We start from the raw sequence: 26,260 nt of genomic DNA, 5'->3' as shown, positions 1-26,260 counted from the left end.
CCTCCCTTCCTTCCTTTCTTGACTTGAGGACAACAGGAGGGTTAAAGAAACGAAGAAAGAAATCAATATGATAATGTTGAAATAATGACATTTACTGCAAGATGAATCAAATACTAATTATGCTTTGCAGGTATCGTACTCTAATGTGCTGCAACTCATTAAGCTTTTTTTTAAGTTTTACACTGTATGTGACATCTTACATGCTGGGAAACATGTTTATACACAGCAACAACTAGATAAACATTACACATTTAGCATAAAGGATAAACATAAGCAATAAAGATATGAGGTAAAACAAAGGACAAGAGAAACTACAGCAGAATTTATGCCTATCATACCTTCCCTGGAGATTTAAAGGATTCATTTAACACGCGTTCATTATTAATATAACTTGTCAATCTGCACTTTAAAGAGATATGAGTGCCTTTAATTACTTTCTAGCTGGATGAGATGGGGAATAAAATCCAGGAGTTCGATGTAAAGCTGTGAAATATCTCTAAATGTATTTCTTTGTCTTTGCAGAAGCTGTAAAATGTCAAAATTGTGAAATTGAGTTATTACCATATTCACAAAAAAGGTTATTTCTAGTCAAGAAGTAACATTTTCTTTCATTTTGAGTCCTTTAAACTGTGATATGATGATTTAGACTACACACTACACACCTGCTGCAGTTTACAGGACTGTTGTGACTCCAGGTGGTTCAGTGCCTCTGGCTATATTGTAGTGAATTTAACACATCGCATCTACAGGAGGGACAGACTGAAAAATGACTCGGAGCACTAATCTGTGTTCTCAGTTTGTGTTATTTGACGACGTATCATCTCTGGTTATGAGTGTTCACCCTCCTGTTGTCCTCAAGTCAAGAAAGGAAGGAAGGAAAGGAGGGAGGGAGGAAAGGAGGGAGGAAAGAAGGAAGGAAGGAAGGAAGGAAGGAAGGAAGGAAGGAAAGAGGAAGAAGGAAGGAAAGGAGGGAGGGAGGGAGGGAGGAAGAAGGAAGGAAGGGAGGAAGGGAGGAAGAAAGAAGGAAGGGAAGAAGAAGGAGGGAAGGAATGAAGGATGGAGGAAGGAAGGGAGGGAGGAAGAAAGGAGGGAGGGAGGAAGAAGGAAGGAAGGAAGAAGGAAGGAAAGGAGGGAGGAAGGGAGGAAGGAAGGAAAGAAGGACAGAGGAAAGAAGGAAGGGAGGAAGGTAGGGTGGATGGAAGAAAGGGAGATGGAGGAAAGAGAAGGAGGGAGGAAGGACAGACGGAAGGAAGGGAGGAAGGGAGGAAAGAAGGAACAGTCAAAACAGACGGGGTCAATTTGACCCGGGAGGACGACAGGAGGGTTAAAGTCGTCTCCATGCTCAGTATTTGAGTGTTGGGCAGCAGGTAACATGGCAACGAGGTAATTTTGCACTAAAAAGACAAACATCAGAAGATACCCTCTTGGTTTGACTAATTGAAATGGCAGAAGTCTCATATTTGAAATAGACTTTTTTTGTGGACTGTGGATTTTGTCCCTCTTCACATAGATTATAACAGTATTAGTAGCGGATCTCCTCACAGCCAGTATGGAGAGGAGGAATTATTACAACCACCAACAACTCTTTCACTGACATATGGGTATTAAAGTTTAGTTTTATGACAGACGTGGGGGGAAAAAACCTGAAATCAAAACAGAAATCCCTTTTTTAAAAAAAAAAAAAATATATATATATATATATATGTATCTCATATTTGGTGAACATGAGAGTTTCCTGATTATAAATCTGTGAAAAAGTCAGCAAAATATCTGAGCATGTAGGGAGGGAGGGAGGAAGAAGGAAGGATAGAAGGGAGGAAGAAGGAAGGAAGGAAGGAAGGGAGGGAGGAAGAAGAAAGGAGGGAGGGAGGAAGAAGGAAGGAAGGACAGAAGGGAGGGAGGTAGGAAGAAGGAAGGAAGGGAGGAAGAAAGGAGGGAGGGAGGAAGAAGGAAGGAAAGGAGGAGGAAGGAAAGGAGGAAGAAAGGAAGGAAAGGAGGGAGGGAGGAAGGAAGGGAGGAAGAAGGAAGGAAAGAAGGGAGGAAGAAGGAAGGAAGGGAGGGAGGAAGAAGGAAGGAAGGAAAGAAGTGAGGAAAGATGTATGGAAGGAGGGGAAGAAGGAAGGAAAAATTAAAGAAAGAGGAAGGAAGGAAGGAAGGAAAGAAGGAACAGTCAAAAGAGATGGGGTCAATTTGACCCGGGAGGACGACAGGAGGGTTAAAATCCTGTGTCGTGCCAAAACAGAAATCCCTTTTTTAAAAATATATATGTATCTCTCATATTTGGTGAACATGAGAGTTTCCTGATTATAAATCTGTGAGAAAGTCAGCAAAATATCGGAGCATGTGATTACTTCAGACTTGGTGACTAATGTGTGAATGCTTTTTTAGCCCACGAGGAATTAAATGATATCAGCGTTACCTTGGCATGAAATCGGTAAGATCTGTTAATCTCCCATTAGAAATTTAAAATGTGTCAGAAAATGTGACAAGAAGAGGAGCACACTACTTGAGAGGATGGAGAAGACACACTCTGGACCTTTTTTATTTAAAAAAACAGCCTAATGTTCACATCAGGGGTGTCAAACATGCGGCCCGTGGGCCAGAACCGGCCCGCCGAGGGGTCCAAATCGGCCCACTTTCCTTCCTGTCTTTTTTTCCTTCCTTCCTTCCTTCTTTACATCCTTCCATTGGCCCTCCTTTCCTTCCATCTGTCCTTCCTTCCTCCCTTTCTTTCTTTTTTCCTTCCTTCCTTCCTATCTTCTTTTCCTTCCCTTCCTTCCTTCATTCCATCTTTTTAATGGTCCTTCCTTCCTTCCTTCCTTCTTTTCCTTCCCTTCTTCCTTCCTTCCCTCTTTTCCTTCCCTTTTTCCCTCCTTCCTTCCATCTTTTTAATGGTCCTTCCTTCCTTCCTTCCCTTCCTTTCTTCTGTCCTTCCTTCCTCCCTTTCTTTTTTCCTTACTTCCTTCCTTCCTTCCTGTCTTCTTTTCCTTCCCTTCTTCCCTCCTTCCTTCCTTCCATCTTTTTAATGGTCCTTCCTTCCTTCCTTCCTTTCTTTCTTTTTTCCTTCCTTCCTCCCTTTCTTTCTTTCTTTTTTCCTTCCTTCCTCCCTTTCTTTCCTTCCTTCCTTCCTTCCATCTTTTTAATGGTCCGGCCCACATGAGATCAAATTGGACTGTCTGCGGCCCTTGAATGAAAACTAGTTTGACACTCCTGGTTTACATGATCTAGATTTCTAACACTAATCCTAATATCTTTCTTTAACCATCCGTCAGAGAAAGTGCCCTTTTGTCTTTTTGGGGGGAAGCCGACCGAGCATGAGCGAGACTGTCTGACAACATGGAGTGATTTATTAGAGGTTAGCATTGACTCAAAGGTCGACTAGGCAGCTCAGCCAATTGTTTCAAGGTGTCAAGCTTTCCGTTTCTCTGTTAAATCAGCCTGCAGACAGACCCGCAGGGCTCTACTTTCGCCTGAGGTAATCTGGGCTCTTCACACCTTAAGAAGTCGAGTGTGTGAGAAGCTGCAGCCTTTTCCCGACGACTGTATATCTCCCTGCAGCATCTATCTCCTTGCAGCGCCGCTTTTTAGATCATTCTGAATAATCACATGGAAATAGGTTGAGCAGTGATGTGATAATTGCACTCTCCCTCCGAACACACACACACACAAGCTTATTATGCTTTTTATCCTTTTCCCTCCCTTCCTGCCACACAGATGTGCAACATCCCCTACCTGAGCACACAGCTTGACCTGCTGCTGACTCTGAGAGACCTCCCGACCGCCATGAACGACCTGCAGCCGGTGAGTTTACTCATCATCACCCACGCCAAGTCAAAACACATGTTCAGCTCTTTTAACCCTCCTGTCGTCCTCCCAGGTCAAATTGAGCCCATCTCTTTTGACTGTTGCTTCCTTCCTTCCTTCATTCCTTCCCTTCCTTCCTCTTTCCCTCCCTCCCTCCCTCCCTCCCTGCCTCCTTACTCCCTTCCTTCTTTCCTTCCTTCCATCCTTCCCCTTGCTTCCTTCCTCCCTCCCTTCTTACTCCTTCCCTTCCTTCCTCTTTCCCTCCCTCCCTCCCTCCCTCCCTGCCTCCTTACTCCCTTCCTTCTTTCCTTCCTCTTTCTTTAATTTTTCTTCGTTCTTCCCCTCCTTCCCTCTTTCTTTGCTCTCTCCTCCTTCCATCCTTCCTTGCTTCCTTGCTTTCCCTCCCTCCCTCCCTTCTTACTCCTTCCTTCCTTCCTTCATTTCCTTCCCTTCCTTCCTTCCTTCCTTCCTTCTCTCCTCTTTTCCTTCCTCCCTCCCTTCTTTCCTTCTTCTTTTCCTCCCTCCCTCCTTACTCCCTTCCTTCCCTTCTCTTACTTCCTCCCTCCTGTCCTTCCTTCCTTCCTTCCCTCCTTCCTCCCTCCCTCCTTAATCCTTTCCTTCCTTCCTTCCTTCCTTCCTTCCTTCCTTGACCCGAAGACAACAGGAGGGTTAAAATCCACGTTGAAGGATAATCAGGGATTTACTTTTTAAACACATTATACACGTCAGAAATAATAGTAATAGTGTGTAGTGCTGATTTATGGAGTTAGACCTCAATTGTTTTTCTTCATTTCTGTGTTTTCTGCAGGACTTAAATGGTGTCTTGATGATATAATGGAGTCATACTAGAATGACCTCTCCACTAACATTATATAAGAAGTAGAGCGCCTGAGCATCAGCTGGCTGTGTAGTGTGTTGTTAGCTAACGGCAGCATGCAGGAATGTATGCTGCCGTTAGCAACAGTAGATGTAAACTCTCCAGGCAGACAGAAATATCTACACTCAACTATAAGATATTCTAAGTTAGCAGAGCCGTGCCTTTTGATAATGTCTGTGCACCAAGCTTTGTTAACCCTCCTGTCGTCCTCCCGGGTCAAATTGACCCCGTCTGTCTTGACTGTTGCTTCTTTCCTTCCTTCCTTCCTTCCATCTGTCCTTTCTCCCTCCCTCTTTCTCTCTTTCTTTCCTTCCTCCCTCCTTCTTTCCTTTCCTTTCCTTTCCTTTCCTTCCTCCCTTCCTTTCTTTCCTTCCTTCCCTCTTTCCTTTCCTGTCTTCCTTCCTTCATTCCTTCTTTCCTTTCCTCTCTTCCTTCCTTCTTTCCTTTTCTTTCCTCAGTTCCTTCCTTTCCTCCCTCCCTCCCTTCCTTCTCCTTTCCTTCCTTCTTCCTCCTTTCCTTCCTCCCTTCCTTCCTTCTTCCTCCCTTCCATCCTTAACTCGAGGACAACAGGAAGGTTAATATAAATGTCTCCCAGACACACATCTGTGGTCTTAGTGAAGTCTTTAGCTGTTATCTGCCCTGAGGATGTAGCACCCCTGGAGCTCAGTGTCACCTATTGGGGGGGAGGGGGGCGCTGCTGTTAAGCCATGCTTCCGTCACTGTCTATAATACTTTTTTAGGAGTTAGTGAATCGCAGTCGCATTCATTCATCCATTTTTGTTCACCATAGATTGTACACTGGCGAGGAAAATACTGGGTAGAGACAGCTGATGAAGAGTTAGCGTTAGCTTAGCATTTTAGCCCTGTTCAGCGTTTCCGAGCAGAGAATACTGCTTATTTTCTGACAATTTTGAAACCTAATTTTATATACTTGACGATTTATTTTTCATTTAAATTTGTCTCGCTGCTTAATAAGACATTTTTCTGTGGTGTGAAAACTCCGAAGACATATTTATTATCGCTTTACGCTGACTTTAAAGTTTTCCCCATTCCTACAAGCTAAAAAAAATAAAGAAATGAAAGAGATAAAGCAGAGCCTCCACAGCACACCATGATGGGGACAAACTGTCATTTAATACATGAAAGCTTTTCCCCCTTCAGTTTGAGTTTTATGTTTGAAGTGGTGGCTGAAGCAGTTTCTATTCTATTTGGTGGATGGTTAAGAGTCTTGGAAACAGAAAGGCACTTAGGACACCTCTCTTCATTTGACAGAGAAGAAAAGATGTGTCTTAATCAAATCAAGCTCCATCTTCCTGTAGGTGGTGTAAAGCATACCAAGTTTTTTTTTTTTTTTTATGAAAAGAAGAGAGCTGGAGAGAAATATTAATTTAACATCATTCAACAAACGTCTGGACTCCGCTTTAAAAGACAAGCACGCTTAAATTAATACAGGTATAATCAACTCGGAGGAATATGCAAAAAATTTGAATTGTTTTTACTTTCTTTTGACATCTTTTTTAACCCTTTCTCACAGTCACAGGAAGTGGCGTGCACAGACTGTTTGAAGGGCAGGGGCAAAAAGAAAAAAAAGGGCACATACAGCACGTTCTCGCCACTGAAGAGGGCAAGCGTGTTTTGGCTCCCAAGAGGGCACTTTAGCGCGTGTTCCATCCATCCTTCCTTCCTTCCTTCCTTTCCTTTCTTCCTCCTCCTTTCCTTCCTTTAGTGCGTGTTCCATCCTTCCTTCCTCCCTTCCTTCCTTTCTCCTCCTTTCCTTCCTTCTTCCTCCCTTCCTCCTTTCCTCCTCCTTTCCTTCCTTTAGCGCGCGTTCCATCCTTCCTTCCTCGCTTCCTTCCTTTCCTTCCTTCCTCCTCCCTTCCTTCCTTCCTTCCTCCTCCTCTCCATCCTTCCTTCCTCCTTTACCTCCCTTCTTCCTCCCTTCCATCCTTATCACGTGTTTTTTCCTCCCAAAAGGGCACTTTAGCGCGCCTTCCTTCCTTCCTCCTTTCCTTCCTCCCTTCCAGTTTTGGCTCCCAAAAGGGCACTTTAGCGTGCGTTTTTTTAACAAATGAGCCATGGTGGGTGGGGGTGGGGTGACCGCTCCCCCTGCCCCCCGCCTCCCCCACCCCTTTGTGCACATCACTGGTCACAGGCTTTTGCACTATGAGAAATTTGAGGTCCATCATTAGTTTGACTAATCGTTAACACTCTTATAGAGGATAGTTGTTTATTGGCATTTAGGACTGCAGGGTGTGAAGATATTGCAGTCAGACAAGAATACCTTCTAGCTCCTTGTGTTTTTTTTGAGTTTTTTTCTTATATGTGATTCTCTCAAGCTTCTGTTTCTTTCAGCATCAGTGCTTCAGTCCTAATCTCTTGTCTGCTGACTGCCTGAGAATGAAGAGAAACAATGGATAAGAGTGATGGCAGCGTAATCCTTGACTGCGACTGTAATTTCTCTTTGTCTAAAAACACAGAGACAAACATATTTTGTGAAGATTAGCAATTTCATTAAGTTTCTATTTACTGAGTCTCGGCTCTCTCTCTTTCAATTGTTGTGTTTTTTAAAAATTTTATTTCCACTGCGTTGTATTTTAGATTTATTATTCTTTTTTTTTCAATCAGTCATTTGGTATTTGTGTTTAGGCATCCTAATCTAATCTATAGTCCACAGTGTAGTGTGTGCCACTGTCTCACAATACAATGTGTTCAATAATGGAGAGTTTATGGTATTTTTCTGCTACAGAATATTGATTCTCCAACACGACAGATGTCTTAAGGCTCGAAAAATTAAGGAGGATTTACTCGCCACCTGACAGAAATGACTCGAGGAGAGAAAGTCACCACCTGAGGGAATATTTCTTGCCTATGGTGTGCCTGCTAGTGCTAAGTTTCACTGCCACTGGATGACAGGTTTTACTCTGCATTGTGGACCTGGCTCCTTTCTTTAAACTGTTTGATGTGCTCTGTGAGCAACCATTTCTAAATATAAATAAGAGAGTCAAAGAAACAGATATCCAAAGTCAGTGATGCAGATGACAGGAGAGCTCTGGCCAGGGGAAGCATCTCCTAAAGCTGTGATGTACTGGATGTTAAAAAACAAACAGTGGGATTTCAGCTGTTTCAATTAAAGCCAGAATTATATTACATTTACAGTAGCATCTGTAAATGTAATAGGTGTATAGTTAAGCAGGAGAGCAGTTTAAATCAAGTCCCTCTGGTGTGACTGGATGTGAATAAAGAGTATTAAAAGGGAAATTAATATGAGCACAAACAAGGTAATTTAGAAATGTAAACATCTATATAAAGGAGCAAGGTTAGCTAGTTGCCCCATATCACTAATCAAGAAGGAGAGATCAATTGGAAGTTTACAACAATATAATTTTTGGCATTTACACTCCACTGATGTTAAGCACCTTCTTTGGCCCATTTGAAGATAACAGACAGGACAGGATCCACCCAAAGCCGCTGGTGTTGGTGGTTGATAGAAACCTTTGAAAGAGTCTCTCTGGATATCATCGAGGTCATGCTGGTGGGTTGGGGAGGAGGTGGGTTGCACAATAGTAGCTCTAAAAGACTTACAGAGGGGAATATTAGGACTGATTGGCTTCAGGGACATGGACAGAAAGATAACTGACCAGGTATGGTGACGTCAGAATTGTGAATAAATTACTTTAGTACTTTATTTGTACTCAGGGGAGGAATTGGTTGTGCAGCAGTGTAGCAGCGAGGATAAAAAAACACAAAGCACACAAACACAACATATAAATATAAAAACATCAAAAGAAAATGAAAGGATTTCGACAGCATGGGAAAGTGGAAGTGACAGGGAGAAGTAGAACAGGAGGAAATTCACCCATAGTGGAATAAAGGCAGAACGCCAGGGAAGAGATCTTCCTTCTTGAACCTTCGCCAAAGCTTCATGTACACACCCCTGAGTTCAGGATGAGTCATCAAAAAATGTGTTAACGCTTTGATATAAAAATCCTTTTCCGGTACTGTATGTTTAATAGAAATTTCAGTAGTTTGCCACAGATGGTCCTGTTGCAAAGCCTGTTTGAATAATGTAGCTGGATATCCGCTTTCTCTTCTCTTTAATTGAGACTGTCCCACTGGTAGGTTTTTGGGAAGTTATTCTTAAAACAGGAGCATATGGTGGGAGTGTTGTTACTGGCTGGCATGGACCTAATTTGGAAAAGCTTAGTCTTTGTCAAGGACTACGATTCCCATATCATCAGCTCCCCTTTTCCTCCAACACACCATTGGCAAAAACCTGAAGTCCCAATGTAATTTTTTCTCTCCTGTTTTTTTCAGTATGTCTATCCATATTCAACAGGATATGTTCACTGCTGGTTAAACAGGGAAATTGTGTGATATTCTAGAGGGATACTTGTACTTGACACAATTGCATACCAAGTAATATTCTTGCCAAACAACAAGGCCTGGATTATTCATTTTCTGAGGTCAAGTGAGGTGTTATGAGATGACTGTTTATCATTATAATGTAAAATACTAAAAGCCTGGAGTTATTTTTGTCTACACTTTGTCTGCACAGAGAACCCTCAAACAAGCTTTAGCCTTATTACGTAAATTTCACAAAGTCGCTGTGTGGAGAAATTAATGCCAGAGAGTCGGTCCCGCTGTTGGATTACAAAAAATAAAATGACTTTGCTCCTGTGCCCCTGTGTTTGTCTTCCAGCTGATTAACCAGAAGATCAGAATGTGCACGCAGCTGTACAACTGCAGGTCATTTGTTTCCGTGCTGGAGTACCTCCTCGCCATTGGCAATTACCTCAACGAGAACGCCGGAAAGGGAAAGGCCAAGGGATTCCGCCTCTCCTCCTTAACTAAAGTACGACTCCACCGCTGTTGCTTGATGTTTGATTGAGTTGTGGCGCTAGGCTAATAACACTACTCATTGATATACACAACAGAGCTTCTCTGCATATTCTTTCAATTTTGCCCTTCCTGTTGCGGTGACTAAGGTTCACTCTGGTCTTTCTGTAATTCACAGCATATGAAACTTTGCACTGTTTTGGCCACTATTTGAATATCTATCTAATATCATTAACTGCAGTGGGAAAAAATGTTTATTAATTTCTTGCAAAAAATTCAGATGAGAACTATTTTGCCTATCAGTACCTTTTAAAAGGATGCATCATGCACATTTACGGGTCCAAATTTATATTCTAGGCCTGTACTAATATGATTTACAGTTCTAAAAAAGTCCTTATTTATCTTATACTGGCTCTTTGTGCAGCTTCTCAGTTTAGCCTCTGTTTGAAACAAGCCATTTAAGCTCTTAAAGGCCCATTTATGCCCAACGTTAAATACGGATATATATGTATTTCTGCACGTTTCCATAAAGCTTACGGATACAGACCAAACGGAGCAGTACCACCGGAAACCATGGGGGGGGGGGGGGCAGTGTTGCTGTTACTACTCGATACGTAGCTCTAGAGAGACACGAAGAAGAAATAATAATGGTGGAACTTTTTGAGGAAAGGTTGTGAGAGTTGGTTAGAAACTTTAAACATATGGTTTTTGTCTTTTATGTAAGAGGAACATTATCAATATCTCCTCCACAGTCACCATGTTTGTTTTTGACTCTGTGCTGCCCCCTGGTGGATGTATTGGTTAACATCCATGCCAACGTAAAGGACGCATGGAAGCATGAGAGCAGTGACGGTAACATCATTTGAAAAGGATGGATACGTTTTCGGACGTACGTTGAGCATAAATGGGCCTTTAAGGTCCTCCTACTGATACGCCCAAACTGTCCCTCAGCAGACAAAGTGATTTGGGAGGTGAGGTTAACAAACAGTAGTAGTTGGATTTCACTTCTCTCAAATACATGTTCAAGCCCAAATCCGATCTGACATATACAAACAAGCCATGTAACAGCCTTATCAACAAAGGCTACAGAAGTGACAGCATGAACAATCTGATGTCATTATGAGGAGGAAGTAGCGTTAACTTTGCAATTATTAGTAGCAATTAAAGTATAAAGAGCAGGCTGAAGCATTTTCTTTATACATTCAAGTCAAGTTTTGGAACTTTTACCATGTTTGACATAGACGTCCAACATTATAGCAGCATAAAAATAACAAAATCACACAAAATAACCTTTCTTTAATCTGTGCAGTACCCAAAGTGTGAAAACTACGACTATTTCTTGGCTGGAACCAGTAACTTCCCGGTGGTCTGGCACCCTTACATTGACAACAAGAATTCAGGAAGTTATTGGTCCGAGCCCAAAGATGTATTAAGAGAACTGGATACAGAACTGCTGCTCAGCATTGCTGCCAATTTTTTTTATTGTGGCCGCTGGCACTCTTTTTGTACTATTCCCCTGTGGCCCAAAAAGCATTTTCCCCGTTGACAACTATTATAAAAAGAGACATCTCTCAAACTCAAACTGCAAATAAGGTAAATTATGACTTGTATTATGAATGTCTGGGATGAAATCTGTGATGTCATCCAGATGTAAAGTCTGAACAAACCTGTAAGCTAAAAAACATTTTCTCATGCATCAAGAAAATTTACATTCAATTGAATATGTGTAATTTTTGAGTCCGGTATCCACTTAAAATAAGATATTCCTTTATTAGTCTCATGATGGAGAAATGTATAGTACTGCAGCAGCAAAGTGGATATTGAAAATAGAAGAGTATCAATAAAAAGGAATAAAGAACAATAATAATAAGTATAAAAGCAGTAAAAAACAATAGTACTATAGTAATAATATAATAAAAATAATAGTAGCATTATATATATATGAGTAATATTGGTGCTGAGTGATAATATACCTGAGTTGATATTGTTATTGCACAGTTGAACTGAAATTAGTAGTATACCTGAAATACTAATATTGCACAGTAGTGAACATTAAAAAGTGTAGTTTGTCTAATTATCCAGGTTGGGGGTAGTTTAAGTGTCAATGCTGACTGTACAGTCTGACAGCAGCAGGGAGGAAGAACCTGCGATATCGCTCCTTCACACTCTTCGGGTGAAAGAGTCTGTTGCTGAAGGAGCTCTGCAGTGCAGTCAGAGTTTCCCTCATGAGGTGGGAGTCGCTGTTCATCAGAGAAGACAGCTTGGCCCCATCAGTCTCCTCTCTCCCACCACCACTATCGCCAGGTCGAGGTTGCATCCCAGGACAGAGCTGGACTTCTTTATCAGTTTGTCCAGACTCTTCCTGTCCGCAGCCGAGATGCTGCTGCCCCAGTAGACCTCCCAATAATGGTGCTTTTCCACTACACAGTTCCAGCACGACTCGACTCGTTTTTTTTTTGTGTTTCCACTAGGGATAGTACCTGGTACCTGCTACTTTTTTAGTACCTGCTCTGGTGAGGTTGCAAGCGAGCCGAGCCGATACTAAATGTGACGTCAACAGACTGCCGGCCCCTGATTGGTCAGAAGTGTCGTCGCTGGTAGAGTCATGAGCCGTCCCACACAAGAATCAAACCCGCCATTTTTAAATACCAACAACAGCGTTACAGCGATTTGTTTCTTTTCCCTTGCTTTGTGTGTGACAGAAAGCCACATACAGCAGAAGTACACCATCACCTCCATGTCCTCCATTGTTTATGTGTTTGTGTCGCGTAGAAAACGAAGTCACGGCAGTTTCGCGGCGCGTTGCTATGACGACCCCGCCCACGTTGAGTAGGTACCTTTTTGTAATGGAAAAGGTCGTTCCTGGAACCGAGTCGAGCCGAGTAGTGCTGGAACTGTGTAGTGGAAAAGCGCCATAAAAGACGTCTGAAACCAAAACAGTCCTGTACACAACCCCAGTAAAATGACATGTTTTCACACTTTTTGCACATGGATTTTGCACAGATTAATGAAAAAAAAGATTTAAGTGTTTTAATTAGCAAGCATTGGAAGCAATGGTGGATTTTGTTAGTTCCCTCTGTTTCCATTCTTTTTGCTAAGCTAAGCTAACTGGCTATATTTACCAGAAATATACCTGATATCCATCTTCCCCATCCTGGCAAAAAAGTGCATTCCCCAAAATGATTAACTATTACTTGAAATAACTTTTAGTAGAAGTTGGATAGTTTTGTTTTCCATCGTCTGAGTTTTTTCCTGATATCAGGGTGTTTTCTGCATACCTCTGAATTTAATTTGAGCCACAGTCTTTTGTGTGCAAGTCTCACTACTGGGAAGGTTTAAGGGGCAGTGCTCCTGGCACAGACGCAAAATGTCCTCTGCTCCATTTAATGAAGCCGGGGCCTCTTGTTCCCTCAGAGGTGTTTCCAAGTCTAATTGAGGAGAGTAAACTGTTGCTGCTCAAGACAGACTCTAATCAAATTAATGGATGACTGCTCACCAGAAAAATGCATCGGGGTTATCTCAGATCTTTTTTTGGGTTCTTGTTTTTTTTTCCCACTAGGCATCAATACTTGGTGGCTGTCTTGTATATGTAGTCCTTGGAGGCTGGCCTGGCCCTTAAATTCATAAACAACATAACCTAGAAAAAGACTATGAGTGCCTATCACAGGATTAAGAGAGGTCCTTCCTGCATTTCAATTAAGTGGCAACAAGGTTTGCATTTTCGAGTCGTCATTACAATTTTATTCAAATGTACAAGAACATTATAATAGCAGGGAGTTAATGCTGCTACTAGTATTTCTACAACTACTACTACTAACTACTAACTAACCTAAATGAAAATAGATCAATTTTTAAAAATATGCCCCTCAATTCAACAGTTTGGATTTCAGTCTAGAAAAATTCAGTACCAGTACTTCAGCGCTGTCACCACAAGGTATCAGCAACGTTTTTAAATGAAAAATCCAAGGTAAACTTTTGTTGGCAAAAATGAATACACAACACAATAGACGTGTGGAGAAAAAAAAAATCTCCCTATAGGTGTAAACAGAATCTGCGTGCTGACATGCTATTCTTTGAGTGGCCTTCAGTAAGGAAGCTGCCTTTTTTTATTAGCGGCACACACACAGGCATAGATATACTGTACACCTGTACTATGTCTTCTTTCCTTTCATTTATACGTCCTTGTGCTGTGTAGCAGGGGACTACAGGCTGTGCCCTTTTCTTTTCTTTTTTTCTTTTTTTGTTAATTGTGTGTTTTTTCTCCCTTCTCAGCTCTCACAGCTCCGTGGGAGAGACAGAAAGTTCACCTTGCTGCATGCCCTTGTGGAGCAGATCATGTTGCATGAACCGTGCTTAGCCACTTTTACCCAGGAGTTGGCAGAATTTGAAACTGTCCCGGGAGGTATTTGCTAATCAAGATTTGATCAAAGCTGGAAAAAAAAAAAATCTGTGTGGTACTTTTTCATTTGAGGTTAGTTAAGTGAGACGTGTGGATTTTCTGTGTGTGTCATTGTGTTTTTTTCTTTCTCTGTTTTGGACAGCTTCCATCAAAGGCCTGACCGCAGAAGTAGATGGTGAGTAGATCACATTTTACTACTGCGTCCAAAGACTGTTGTTTTTAAAATCGCTGAGATCACTGTAATACTGACCCTTGTTATTTGTGGCAAGGCAAGTTATTTGTGAGAAGGTAACAGCAGTGTAATAACAACATTTACGAGATCTTCCTGTAATTGAAGTTTCAGTATACTTTGGTGAAATATACATTGTCAAGGGAGAGTATAGGCTCCATCCAATATATTGTCTATATGATGCCTTACAAGCACAAACACGGCACTTCACAGGATCACACAGGAGACACAATCTGATTTAAAGCAGCTATTTGCTTCAGTGGTCAAATATGATAGATGGTAACCAAGGTGTGTGTGTGTGTGTGTGTGTGTGTGTGTGTTATTCTAGTCCTGAAGAATGAACTGCAGAAAGTCGTTCAGTATAGAAAAACCTCCAAGAAGAGAAACGTTGGAGCTCAACATCCAAACTTCTCCAAAGACCTGAAGGTAAAGTAGTAAGCCCTTTATGCATTTAACTAAAAGGTACAGTTTCTCTTCTCTTTTATTGGAGCACTGCTGTCATTTACAGAGCAAGGGATGTAGATGAATAGGAGTAAATTATTTGGATAGGAATAGATAATTAGCATGATCTGGAAATCTGGATTTTTGCAGACGCCTGACTGACACAAAAACCTCACACCTCATCTTGCAGCCGATCCACGTAGAAACTGTTTTTCATGTTGCACCAAACAGATAAATGTATTAAATGTGTCAATCCATACTGAGACACACAGATATCTACTTTCTGCTATTTATATGTTCTGAACTTACTAATGATATCTATATTGATTGATCAACATTCCCAGTGAGACATAATCTCCCTTGGGGACAATAAAGTAATCCTATTTTATTCCACTATAGGAAGATTCCCTTTGTCTGTGTTGAGCGGGGAAATAAAATCAGTGAATCATTAAATAGAAACAATTAAAAAACAACAACATATAAATTGATCATTTCTTCCTGGGGAGCTTTCATAAAAAGTATTTTTGCTCAGCACCTGTCTGCTGTCAGTCACCCTGGTGACAACCCGGCAATTGTCCTCTCAGACTCCTTCAAAAGCTGCAGCTGACAGGCAGATAGACGACCAAATGCAGGTCTGGCTCTGTGCGGATTGAACGGACAGAGCGCTTCGACATGCCACTCATGTCTCTCTCGCTTTTTTTGAATTAAAGTCGATCTTAATAGTCGTGGCAGGAACTCTGATCTTTGCTTTTAAGTCAAAAAGTAATCCAGGTGATTGTTGTTTGTACTGAACAAACAGGAAGTGCTAGTAGCCAAAGAAGCATGACTTTCAATTATGCTAATGTGTTCATTCAGTTGTCATCTACTCTCATCCCAATTTGTGTTTATATTTACATCCTCATCAAAACTTCTATAGTGCAACATCACTAGTGGTCAAAAACTCCTATATATACATTTAACCCTCCTGTTGTCCTCCAGTCAAGGAAGGAAAGAAGGAAGGAAGGAAGGAAGGAAGGAAGGAAAGAAGGAAGGAAGGAAGGAAGGAAGGAAGGGAGCAAGGGAGGAGGGAAGGAAGGAAGGAGGGAAGGAAGGAAGGAAAGGAGAAGGAATGAAAGAAAGGAGGGAGGAAGGAAGGGAGGAAAGGAAAGAAGGAAGGTAGGAGAGAGGAAGGAAGGAAAGAAGTACAGAGGAAAGAAGGAAGGGAGGAAGGTAGGGGAGGGGAAGAAAGAGAGAAGGGGGAGGGAGGGAGGGAAGGAAGGAAGGGATGAAAGGAAAGATGGAAGGGAGGAAGAAGGAAGGAAAGGAGGGAGGAAGGAAGAAGGAAGAAAAGGAGGGAGGAATGTAGGGAGGAAAGGAAAGAAGGAAGGTAGGAGAGAGGAAGGGAGGAAGGAAGGAAAGAAGGACAGAGGAAAGAAGGAATGGAGGAAGGTAGGGGAGGGGAAAGAAAGAAAGAAGAAGGGAAGGGAGGAAAGACGGAACAGTCAAAACAGGGAGGACGACAGGAGGGTTAATAATATAAATGCTTTGTTTGACCAGATCAGATCACTGATCACTTCTGAAAGGAGTAGTCTGACATTTTTTGGAAATATTTGCTTTCCTGCTGCAAGTTAGATGACATGACTGTCGATTATCTTTATTTAGCTTCATCTTGTTTGTTTAATTATTAAAAAAAAGTGAAGTTGTGGTCGATCCAGGCCGGCTATGGAAGTATTTCTGTGTCACATGACTAATGGAGCGTAACATGATTGGCTGGACGTTGGCTGAATTGAGACAGGGATCGATTGCTTCTCCCTGGTGACCCGGATGTTGAGTCTGGTTCTTTTTACACTGAATTTTTTGACATTGAATTTTTTTAGACTGATTTTTTTTTAGAAATTGAATTTTTATTTTCCACTTAATTTTTTTGAGATGTTGATTTTTTTACACTGAATTTTTGGGGGTGTTGGATTTCTTTACATGTTTAATTTTGAAAAACTGAATATCTGGAGACAACGATTTTTTTTTTTTTACACTGAATTTATTTCAACATTGAAAAAAATTCAGAGGCAAAAAAAAATTCATTTCAGTGCTAGAAATTTGATGATTTTTAAAATTCAAAGTCTGATACTGATTGATACTGAAAAATGTCAATGTTAGATATTCATATTCAAACTCAGATGGCACAGAAATACTTCCATACCATCTGTTTCACCATGCTTTCCTTATTCAAGTAAATGGGTTAAATGTGTCAAAACCTTTGAACGGTACTGTTCATATATATATACATATAATCATCATCTCATGTAAATGCAGGCAATTCAGAGTTTAACCCCAGAATATTATCCAAAGATAAGTCGGAAAAATCTATTTAACAGTGATTATCAGTTTGATAAATGGCTGTACGAATGAATGAATGAGTGAATGAACCCAATTACCAGGAGTTCCTTGTGCTCTTCTCTATTCCCTAGATGGCAATTGAGAAATACAACACGGATCTTTCGGCTCTGACAAAGACGTGTGAGGAGATGAAGAAACTCTACTCTGTCATACTGGTAATCCCTGAGTTATTATTCCAATATCTCTTTTGTACAGGCTTGGAGATGGATGACTCTCTGTTCCAGTTATGTCTAGATCGCCCTCTTCAATTATTTGTCATCTTATCTCCTCCTCCACCCAACAGCGAGAGAGAGTACATATATTTCAAAGAAGTCCCCCAAGGTTACTTCCTTCTCACCAGGTGTCCTTGAGGGCTTACTTGAGGATATAACGCATCTGATATACAGCGCATAGCCGTTTGCTTCCACATCATTTAACGCCAAGCTCCGCTGATGTTCTGCTTTGAAATATGTTGTACCTCCTTTTTTTTTTTTTTGGGATAATTTCGTCAGGATTAGTGAACAATTGCCACTGTCACCCCATAGCCAGAAAGTGTGAGAGACAAGTTCATCCTGACCCTTAATGTGTTGGTGTCATGTCGATGAATGGTCCACAAAAGATTAAAAATGAGCGTGTAACAAGAACACCCCCCTGCTGGGTTTCTGATGTGCTTTTAAAAAAAATGTATTGGAGTCATAAGGACACATACCTCAAAGGTTTTAGTATATTGCTTTTGTGGAGAGGTAGTTCATGTTTGGAGTGAACTTTTTTCCGGTCAGTGACATCTCATTTTAAATATACTAGAAACATGTTACATTGCTTTCATTCATACTTGCAGTATTCATGATTTAAGCGCTCTGTGATGTTGACTAGACTCTATAAATAATGATCATCTTTAATGAGTTGATCTGAGAGGCATACTTGATTTTTTTAAAGCATTTGTCCCCAACCACATGTCTCCTATAGGAAACTCCTCTGTCACATACAGTGGGGAGAACAAGTATTTGATACACTGCCGATTTAGCAGGTTTTCCCACTTTCAAAGCATGTAGAAGTATATAATTTTTATAAGTACTCTTCAACTGTGAGGTTAGGTTACTTTTATTGGTCTCCACCAGCGAGAAGTTTGTCTCGGAGACGGGAAAAAAGTTGCAGCACATAAATGACATACAATAAAAAAACCAACATGCAATACAAACGTACAGGTAAAAAGACAGTGGTGGAACAAACACAGACTGACAATGGACGATCCTACGCATGTACTGTACCACCATAAATATAAATCCACATCCACACCCCCCCAACCCTCCAACCCTCCATCAAAGCATTCACACAAGCATTCGCATCACATCACCTCCCATCACCCTCACCACATCACCATGTCAACCTACCAAAAACATTCATTCCGTCATAAATATAGGTTCAGTCACACATCCCAGCACTCCATCACAGACACTCATAGATCCATTCACTTGCATACATCACACACACTATCTGGAGGCACAAACACACAATTTCATTTCCATACACAAAACCATCACATACATTCATTTCTGGCTGTTAAGAAGCTTGATTGATACCATAGACTGTATAAAAGAAATGGACATAACATCCGTGACGTCACCCATTGGTTTGTGGACTGCTGCTCGGAAGCCAATAGTTTCCGATCTGGGCAGCGTCATTTTGAAAATTTCAGGTGCATGCTGGGAAAAAAAAGAACACGGATTCTACTTATATGGGCATGGGGCCATGGGCGGAGCCATGGACAGAGCGGGGAGGTTGCTATGGTTACGAGGGCTGGATCTCGAGGACATTGGTCAATCAACCTGTCAAACACGACGTAGCCACGCCCTAATGCATACCCTGCTTTATGCTCAAATATAAAATCAGGGAGGCCAAATTTTCACAAATGAACATCATACTGCATTGAAGAAGGCTTTAAACTAGCGATTGAGACCATAAACACATTTTGAAAACGTTTACTGAGGTTAGAAATCAAGTGAGAAGTTGGTGAATTCTCCATTCACTTGTATTGAGACGGTCGCCACCTGGTGGGCTTTTGATAGAATGCAGCTCTAAGTTACTTCCGCGTTGGCTTAATTTCAGAGGACCAGGACTCACCGCCTGATTGATACAGGAAGAAAAGAATGTTTGTATCGATTGTGCCTGCACAGAGGAAGTCTGTATATTCACAATTCAACACATGAGCACTGTCTGATAAAATGGCATTTGCCTGTCTAATAGTCGTCTGCGTCAAACAGTGACGGAATCTAAAACAAAAATCCAGAAAATCACATTGTATGATTTTTTAAGTAATTAATTTGCATTTTATTGCATGACATAAGTTTTTGATACATCAGAAAAACAGAACTTAATATTTGGTACAGAAACCTTTGTTTGCAATTACAGAGTCCATAACCAGATGTCTCCTAAAGAAAACTCCTCCGTCATATATATCATCAGGTTTAGTGAAGGCATCGGTCCCTGTATATTCTTTTCTCACACTGTCTATAAAGAAAGACCATTTTCTTTGCTCACTAACCTGGTTAGATTATGTTTACAGAGCTCAAGCCCACTTTTGACATATTAACAGGTGCTATGTCTTTTGTTATAGAGTCTCCTTCAAAAACAATCAATACAAAAGTACTACCTATTTTTTCACCTTTCCCCATATTTCTATGGACAATCTATCATCATAGAGAGCCCACTTACCCTTCTTGCTGTGTTTGAGCGCTGAGTTATGATAGGGTCAGCAGTGAGCTTTAGCCCTGGTAGGGAGCGGTGTTATATACTGTATACTCTGCTCCTCAATTAGATTCTTGTGCACTTCAGAAAACTTTTCCAACTCACACACGAATACAGTGAATCTGCTATGAAGTTAGTGTGCAAAATATTGAAGGTTTTTCTCTGATTCTCAGTCGTAGTCATGTTTGCACCTCCCAGTTTTGTTTCCGACTCTTTTCAGTGAGGAATGTTCTGATGTTATGTTCAGATCAAACACTAAGCAAAGTCTTCCGTGTGGCGTGATTATGTACAAGGTCAACATACAGACGTGAATAAATTCAAATATGAATCTGTGGGAGTTAAAAAAAATGTTTGAACTTGAGGAAACAATTTTGATCAGATCTTGAGACTTAATGAAGTTTATTTCATAGATGCTCAGAGAGGCGAGGGTTAAAAGAGACAGACTGGAGGGAAATAACAGAGAGAGAGCGACTGGAGTTCTTGGTGAGTTCTGAGTTCAGTGAGAGGCTAAACTGAATATAAAACATCAACACGCCTAACTCTGGTCAATGCCTCCTTCGGTTACTAGCTAGCTTACAGCTTATGTACAGTAATGAGCTGTTTAGGGCGAATAAACACAAATCACCCAGCGGTCAAGCTCATACAGCACCCGAGACGTGACATGGAGATACTTTTCTTTATAAAGCATGCATCCAAGTTATAAAACATCTGCGCTTTATGAATGAACTGTTTATCGGACCACAAATGAGACAAGAATTAGCTTGCTAGCGTGCTATTTTATAACTGTGGATGCAGCCAGATCAAATGTCTTTAGTAATGTTAACTTATTGCAACTACGTAATTCATTATGTGTCAATCTGACCACTCATGAATGACATTAATGGTCCTGATTTGTCATTTAGCGCCACCATCAGGTTTTTATTACAATGAGCATTAGAGCCTCACATTGCTGCTAACATATAGCTTTTTTCCCCCATTAGCTCTGGTTTGTCTGTTTTAGCTGTAGCGTGTGGAGCCACCCTGTGATGAAAAGTGTTTCACAGTCTCACAGCCAAGCCACACTGCTGCAACGAGAGGCCAAAACATTGTAAAGTGCTTTGTCCATTAAGTTAGAAAGGCGCTAGACATAAGTGCAGTCCATTCAGGAAATGAAATGTGATTATCACTGAATTAGTGGTGCTTCGTTAGCAGTGATATTCCTCAAGCTCCAACAAGATGTTAAAGATATTTTTAGCCAATTTGTGAGTTATTCAGATTTAAAATACTTCAGGGAGGGATAGTACAAGCAGAAACAGTCACAACAAGATGTTAGATGAAGAGCTACAGATAACAGACTCTTATGCAAACAACATACCTCCAACAGGTAAACAACTTCTATCAGTTTGCCAGAAATACTCTCACAGCACACTCATGGTATGGCTCGCCACAACTACTCCTAAAGCCATGGAAAAACACTAAAAGCTCGAGACTCTTTGTGGGCATTAAGAAACAGCCCTGCTTTAAAACAGCACAGACGGTTGGGAGGAGTGGAGGAGTGTTACTTCAGATACAGATGAGACATGATCCAGGAAGTCCAGTTTGAGTGACAGATCTGTGAATTTGAAGGTTTATCAGACACCAAAACACCAAAGAGGGGGTTTATAATAACCACAGACAGGATTTTACAACTCTGCATATTCAGTCTCAAAAGTAAACTGTATAATAAACACACACTGGTTGTAATTTGATTGGTCATTGCAGTGCCTCGCTGAATTATATTGTGAGCCAAGTTCAACTTTATTTTGCTGAGCCACACTTTGTTTTCTGCAGACTGGCCTCATTGAAATGACTAAGAAGGCTGCACTTTTTTTTCTTCTTCTTCTCCTTTTTACAACAATGCTAAATTCAGTCTGAACTTATATAGTCTCTCTAATATACATCTATTCTTTTGGGACTGGTGCAGATTTAATGCAAGAAATCAACAAAGCATAATGTAATGGCTTTTGCGTGTAATGTTCAAACCTTCACGAGCTTAAAGTAAAACATCCTCAGGATAAAATAAATCCTTAATGCAGCTATAATCAAAGTGTTCGTATTTACAATGGATCATATGAATACTTGTATGTATTCTGCCCGGCATGAAACATGAAACAGACACAGTTAGTGACTAGTTGATGAACACTGTAGATCAGATAAGTCGTTTAACTGCCCAAAAACAGAGCTATAAAAAGACTGAATATTTACTTACATTCATCACAAAGCCTAAAACAGATGTACTGATGAGAAACAAATCTATCAATCTAAAAAATGATGATATGTCAATGATGTGTTTACGGCTCTCACTGCCATCAAAAGGCTTAAAATCCAGTTATAGCAACCAGATGTCTCTCTTTAGTCCTCTTATCTTTAACATAAATCATTTTTTCAAGTATTATTGAAAATGGTCTTGCAGTGAAGTGGCTGTAGCCTTTCAGACTGTGACCTTTAACTGTAGTGTCCCCCTCAGGCCACCAGATATGTTTTTAATCACCAGGCAGTCAGCAGTGCAAAAATGCATGATTATCCCCCCTTGCATGTTTCACCTTATAGTTTATTTTTCATCACATTTTGAAAGGTTGTTTTTCTGTTATAGCATCCCAATTAAGTCATTATGGGTCTTCTTTCTTCAGGTATAAGATCACAGTACAATCCAGCATCATTCCTCCAAATTTAGTTAAAAATCAGACCAGTGATGTCTCAAGAGTGAAATTCCAGTTCTAATATAGTGTGTGTGTGTGTGTGTGTGTGTGTGTGTGTGTGTGTGTGTGTGTGTGTGTGTGTGTGTGAAACCTCCTGAATATACAATAATAAGCCCTTCAGGAGCAACGGAGAAAATGATTGAGACTGACTGTGGTGCTGTGGTGTTGTGTAAAGAAGCAGCAGGTTGGGGAAAAGGTGTCATATTTAGTCACGTCTTGTCACGGGGTTGGAGAATTCATAATGATGCCCTTAAATTAGCCAACATGCAAATTTATTATACATAGAAGTAGCTCATGAAATTTTGGCGGAGTAGATTCTGGAGAGGTTTTTTTTTTTTGCTATGCTTGAGGCAAGACTTGAAAACCCATTCAAAGTAGACTAAATACAAGAATACCTTTTATGTAACGTGCTTTGCTTTAATGCAGTTTCTGACATGTTGCGTGCCTGGTGTTTAATTTGTAATGTTAAGATGTCATTTTTAAAGATTTGGGTGTACTTGAATTTTTACTTTACAAAAACAGAGTATTTTTACATGTCTTCGAACATGTCTGGAGGAGGTCTTAACGCTTGTCTGATGCCAGTTTGGAGATGAAGGAGCTCGGAATAACCATAAACCTCACCACCATGGTACAAAACACATGCAACCAGCTCTCAATCTCATTAGTCTTCTTATCCTCATTAGCCACCTGAGGTGGAAACACATTGATTTGTACAGCAGGCACTTCCTTTTTTTTGAAGTGCGGTTGTAATGTTTGATATTTTGGGCAGAGCGAAGCATATGAAAAGATCCATATAAATAAATGTTAAACATGCACAGTGAGGTTGATCAACAGGCTGTGCAGAGGATTTCATCACTCAAACTGAGAGGAATGACAACACTCCTCCTTTTTTACCTCAGTTATAACGTAATATCAGGCATTTCTGGCAGATTGTGCAAAATAATGAGAGAAAAGTGTGCAAACATACTAATTTGCACATCAGATACAAGAGTGTCATATATAAAAAAATAAATAAAAAAAGAGCAGGTGTTAATAATGAGCTGACATCCCCCTTTCACTATTAGGGACATTGTTAAGAACATCTGGCTCACACCTGTGTAAATCTTTCACAAATATCAGAAGACACATACAGTCGTATTCGCTGTCAGCAATTACATCTTGCGCGAGGGGATGTTTCACAGTTTAGGTGTTATCCAATCGTTATAAAATGATTCAGTGATGGACTAATTAATATTCATTCAATATGTATTTGTTATTACTTAAATTCACCTTTGGAGGTAAAATAAAATACGAATGAAAATCTTAAGATAAGGATTTTAAATTAATTTCATAACTGTGTTTTCTCAGTTCGAGGTCATTTAAAAATTAGGATCAGGGTAAATATAGTTGTAATTGAACCATGTTTTCATTTTAAAATCCTCTGAAGACTCCATATACTATTGAGTTATTCTTAATTCAGTCAGAAACACATTGAGGAAATGAGCATTTATGGTAAATAGATAGAGATATACACATAGACGGTGGGAAAGGATTCTTAATACAAGCTTAAATGAGCATTAAATCTCAGTTAAATTCACAAGAGGAGATTGAGGTGGTGCAGGAGATGAATGTAACGGTGGCTCTAGTCGGTACACCTGCATGATTGGACTGATGAGCTTTGACGGAGCTGGTGATTGTTAGGCTCCTATTCATAGACCCTTCCCAATTTTAGAAAAGCGCCACATGTGCAAAATACAGACTTGACAAACTCCAAACCTTTTCCTGTCACCTTGATACTTGTTGCTAATTACATGGTGTCACCACAGCAGTAAATCAGGGATCTCAATTCACACAGACACATATGTACTGTAGCTTTGATTGGGAAAGCTTAAATCTTTTAAAGACTGTAGTTCAATCAGGAGAGACTCAACTGAAAGAGAGTTACCTTTAAAGAGTAATTAAATACATTTATTGGATATAAACTGCATGAGAGGGAAAGCTGAAGAAATATTTGAGGAGTTTGATCGATTACCAATCACGATCCAGACTTGTGGAGTTTGTGGTTCTGCACAGCTCCACATGGTCTGCGTGGTGCATTCAAGAACCGCCTGAAATTTCAACTCTTCTATGAACACCACAAAACTTGAGCTTCTTTAACTTTTTAGCATTTTGTTGATTGTTGCACTACTGTTTTGTTTGTTTATTACTCCCAGTTGTTTCTTACTTTAAGAAATAAACCCATTTTCTCTCATAGCACCTGTACCAAGTCATCTACTATTTTTACTTTATAGTTGGAATTTGTATCTCAGCTTTTTTGGAGTCACTGTTTTCTAACACTTGATTGTCTTGCCACGCTTGACAGTCACTTTGGATAAATGCGTCTGCCAAATGTCAAAATGTAATAAATGATTGGACTCCACTGTGAAAGGAAAGAGATAAAAATATAAATAAATAGAGATTGCATGAAGATAGTGTCCCTGATTAGAGAAGGTTCAAGAAAATCCACATATCCAGGCTGCCCATAAAAAACAAAACTGATGTCTCTGTGACTATTTAACCTTCAGAAAGTATGTAATCAATCTGTCTACAATACAAAGAAACTGATTCTAAGTAAGTCCTGAGTTGTGCAGTGTTTAAAAGAAAAGTTTTAGGCAGCACACTTATTTGCTTTCTTACCAAGAGGTCGATCTAATTTTCATCTAATTCTCAGCGAGAAAGCAAATAAGCGTATTTCCCATCATCTAACCACTTCTTCTTTCAGGGCGTTTAAGCTGCAATAAAAATGTGTGGTGAATAATGTAAGTTTGTCAGTAATCATCTGAACAGAATAACGAAATATAGCACCTTAGGGTATTTTACATTTTTTAGAACATAAAGACTGAAAATTAGAGAGACGGCGGGATAGCATGAACCTTATTCCAACCAGCACAGTCAGCAGCAAGCCCTGAGCCAATTATCACACTTGGCCACTGTGACCCTTTCTGATCAAGTTTGACTCATTTGAATTAGCAACAGTTTTTATAGCAGTGACCCTTAGACGCTCAGGTGTAAGTGTTCATTCAACCTTACATGTCTAGCTCATTGTGTAAGAGCAATCAAGGACTGGATTGCATGCTGAGGCAGGATATGAGGTAATTATATCAAAAGACCATTGTTAAGAACAATATGCAGAACTCAGGCAGTGGTTCAGTAATCAAAAGTAAAATGGAGTTAATTGTAACTTTTTTCCCCCATCAACTCAGAAAGTGTAATTGCTGTCAGATTAAAGTTCTTAATCTCTTAAAAAACTAATCCTGTTTTTGTTTTTTGTCAAGGTGAAATTTGGGGAACCAGCGGATCAAGACTCTCAGGAGCTCTTTGGGTTGATCCATCAGTTCATCAATGAATTCAAGAGGACCCACGCTGAAGTTGTATGAGTTATACTGTGAAGAGTAACACATTGTATATAGTCTAATAATGATTATATGGTGATTATTAAATGTGAGTCTAGGGTTACACCATGGTTATGTTATATAATCAACACTGTTGCCATGGTAGCGACTTGTCAATCACAATGTTGCCACGTCCTAAAGCATACGCTGAATTTTGATGATGATTTTGATGACTATATAATTTATAAAATGAACATCATGCTGTATTGAATAAGACTTAAAACTGTGAACAAGATGTTTACTGAGGGAAAAAAAAATCAAGTGACATGTCGGGGATCATTTTCTTGTAAACTTCAATACGCCCCCTGATGGCCATTAGAAAGAATGCAGGTTGAAGGCATTTCCACACCGGCTTCACTTAAAGCTGCAGTTGGTAACTTTGAGGAGAGAGGACTTAGCATCAAATTTGAAGAAGTACAACTTTCAGACCCCCCCCCTCCCTCTCCC

At 40.3% G+C, this 26,260-nt stretch overlaps 1 protein-coding gene across 1 annotated transcript in view; it reads left to right on the top strand.

Moving 5' to 3' along the window:
* The window catches only part of LOC128357688 (uncharacterized), a 50,440-nt gene extending 24,482 nt beyond the window's left edge, over nucleotides 1-25,958 (top strand). The window contains exons 11-17 of the mRNA XM_053318056.1: nucleotides 3,715-3,801; nucleotides 9,381-9,533; nucleotides 13,790-13,919; nucleotides 14,059-14,091; nucleotides 14,474-14,571; nucleotides 17,034-17,117; nucleotides 25,697-25,958. Of these exons, the coding sequence (XP_053174031.1) occupies nucleotides 3,715-3,801; nucleotides 9,381-9,533; nucleotides 13,790-13,919; nucleotides 14,059-14,091; nucleotides 14,474-14,571; nucleotides 17,034-17,117; nucleotides 25,697-25,798 (687 nt within the window). The 3' untranslated portion in view covers nucleotides 25,799-25,958. The remainder of the gene's footprint in view (nucleotides 1-3,714; nucleotides 3,802-9,380; nucleotides 9,534-13,789; nucleotides 13,920-14,058; nucleotides 14,092-14,473; nucleotides 14,572-17,033; nucleotides 17,118-25,696) is intronic.
* Nucleotides 25,959-26,260: the final 302 nt, after the last annotated feature.

Source organism: Scomber japonicus, chromosome 4 (genome assembly GCF_027409825.1).
Source record: "Scomber japonicus isolate fScoJap1 chromosome 4, fScoJap1.pri, whole genome shotgun sequence".
Lineage (NCBI taxonomy): Eukaryota > Metazoa > Chordata > Actinopteri > Scombriformes > Scombridae > Scomber > Scomber japonicus.
The sequence above is the reverse complement of the archived record's forward strand: the minus strand, read 5'-3'. Positions and strand labels throughout refer to the sequence as shown.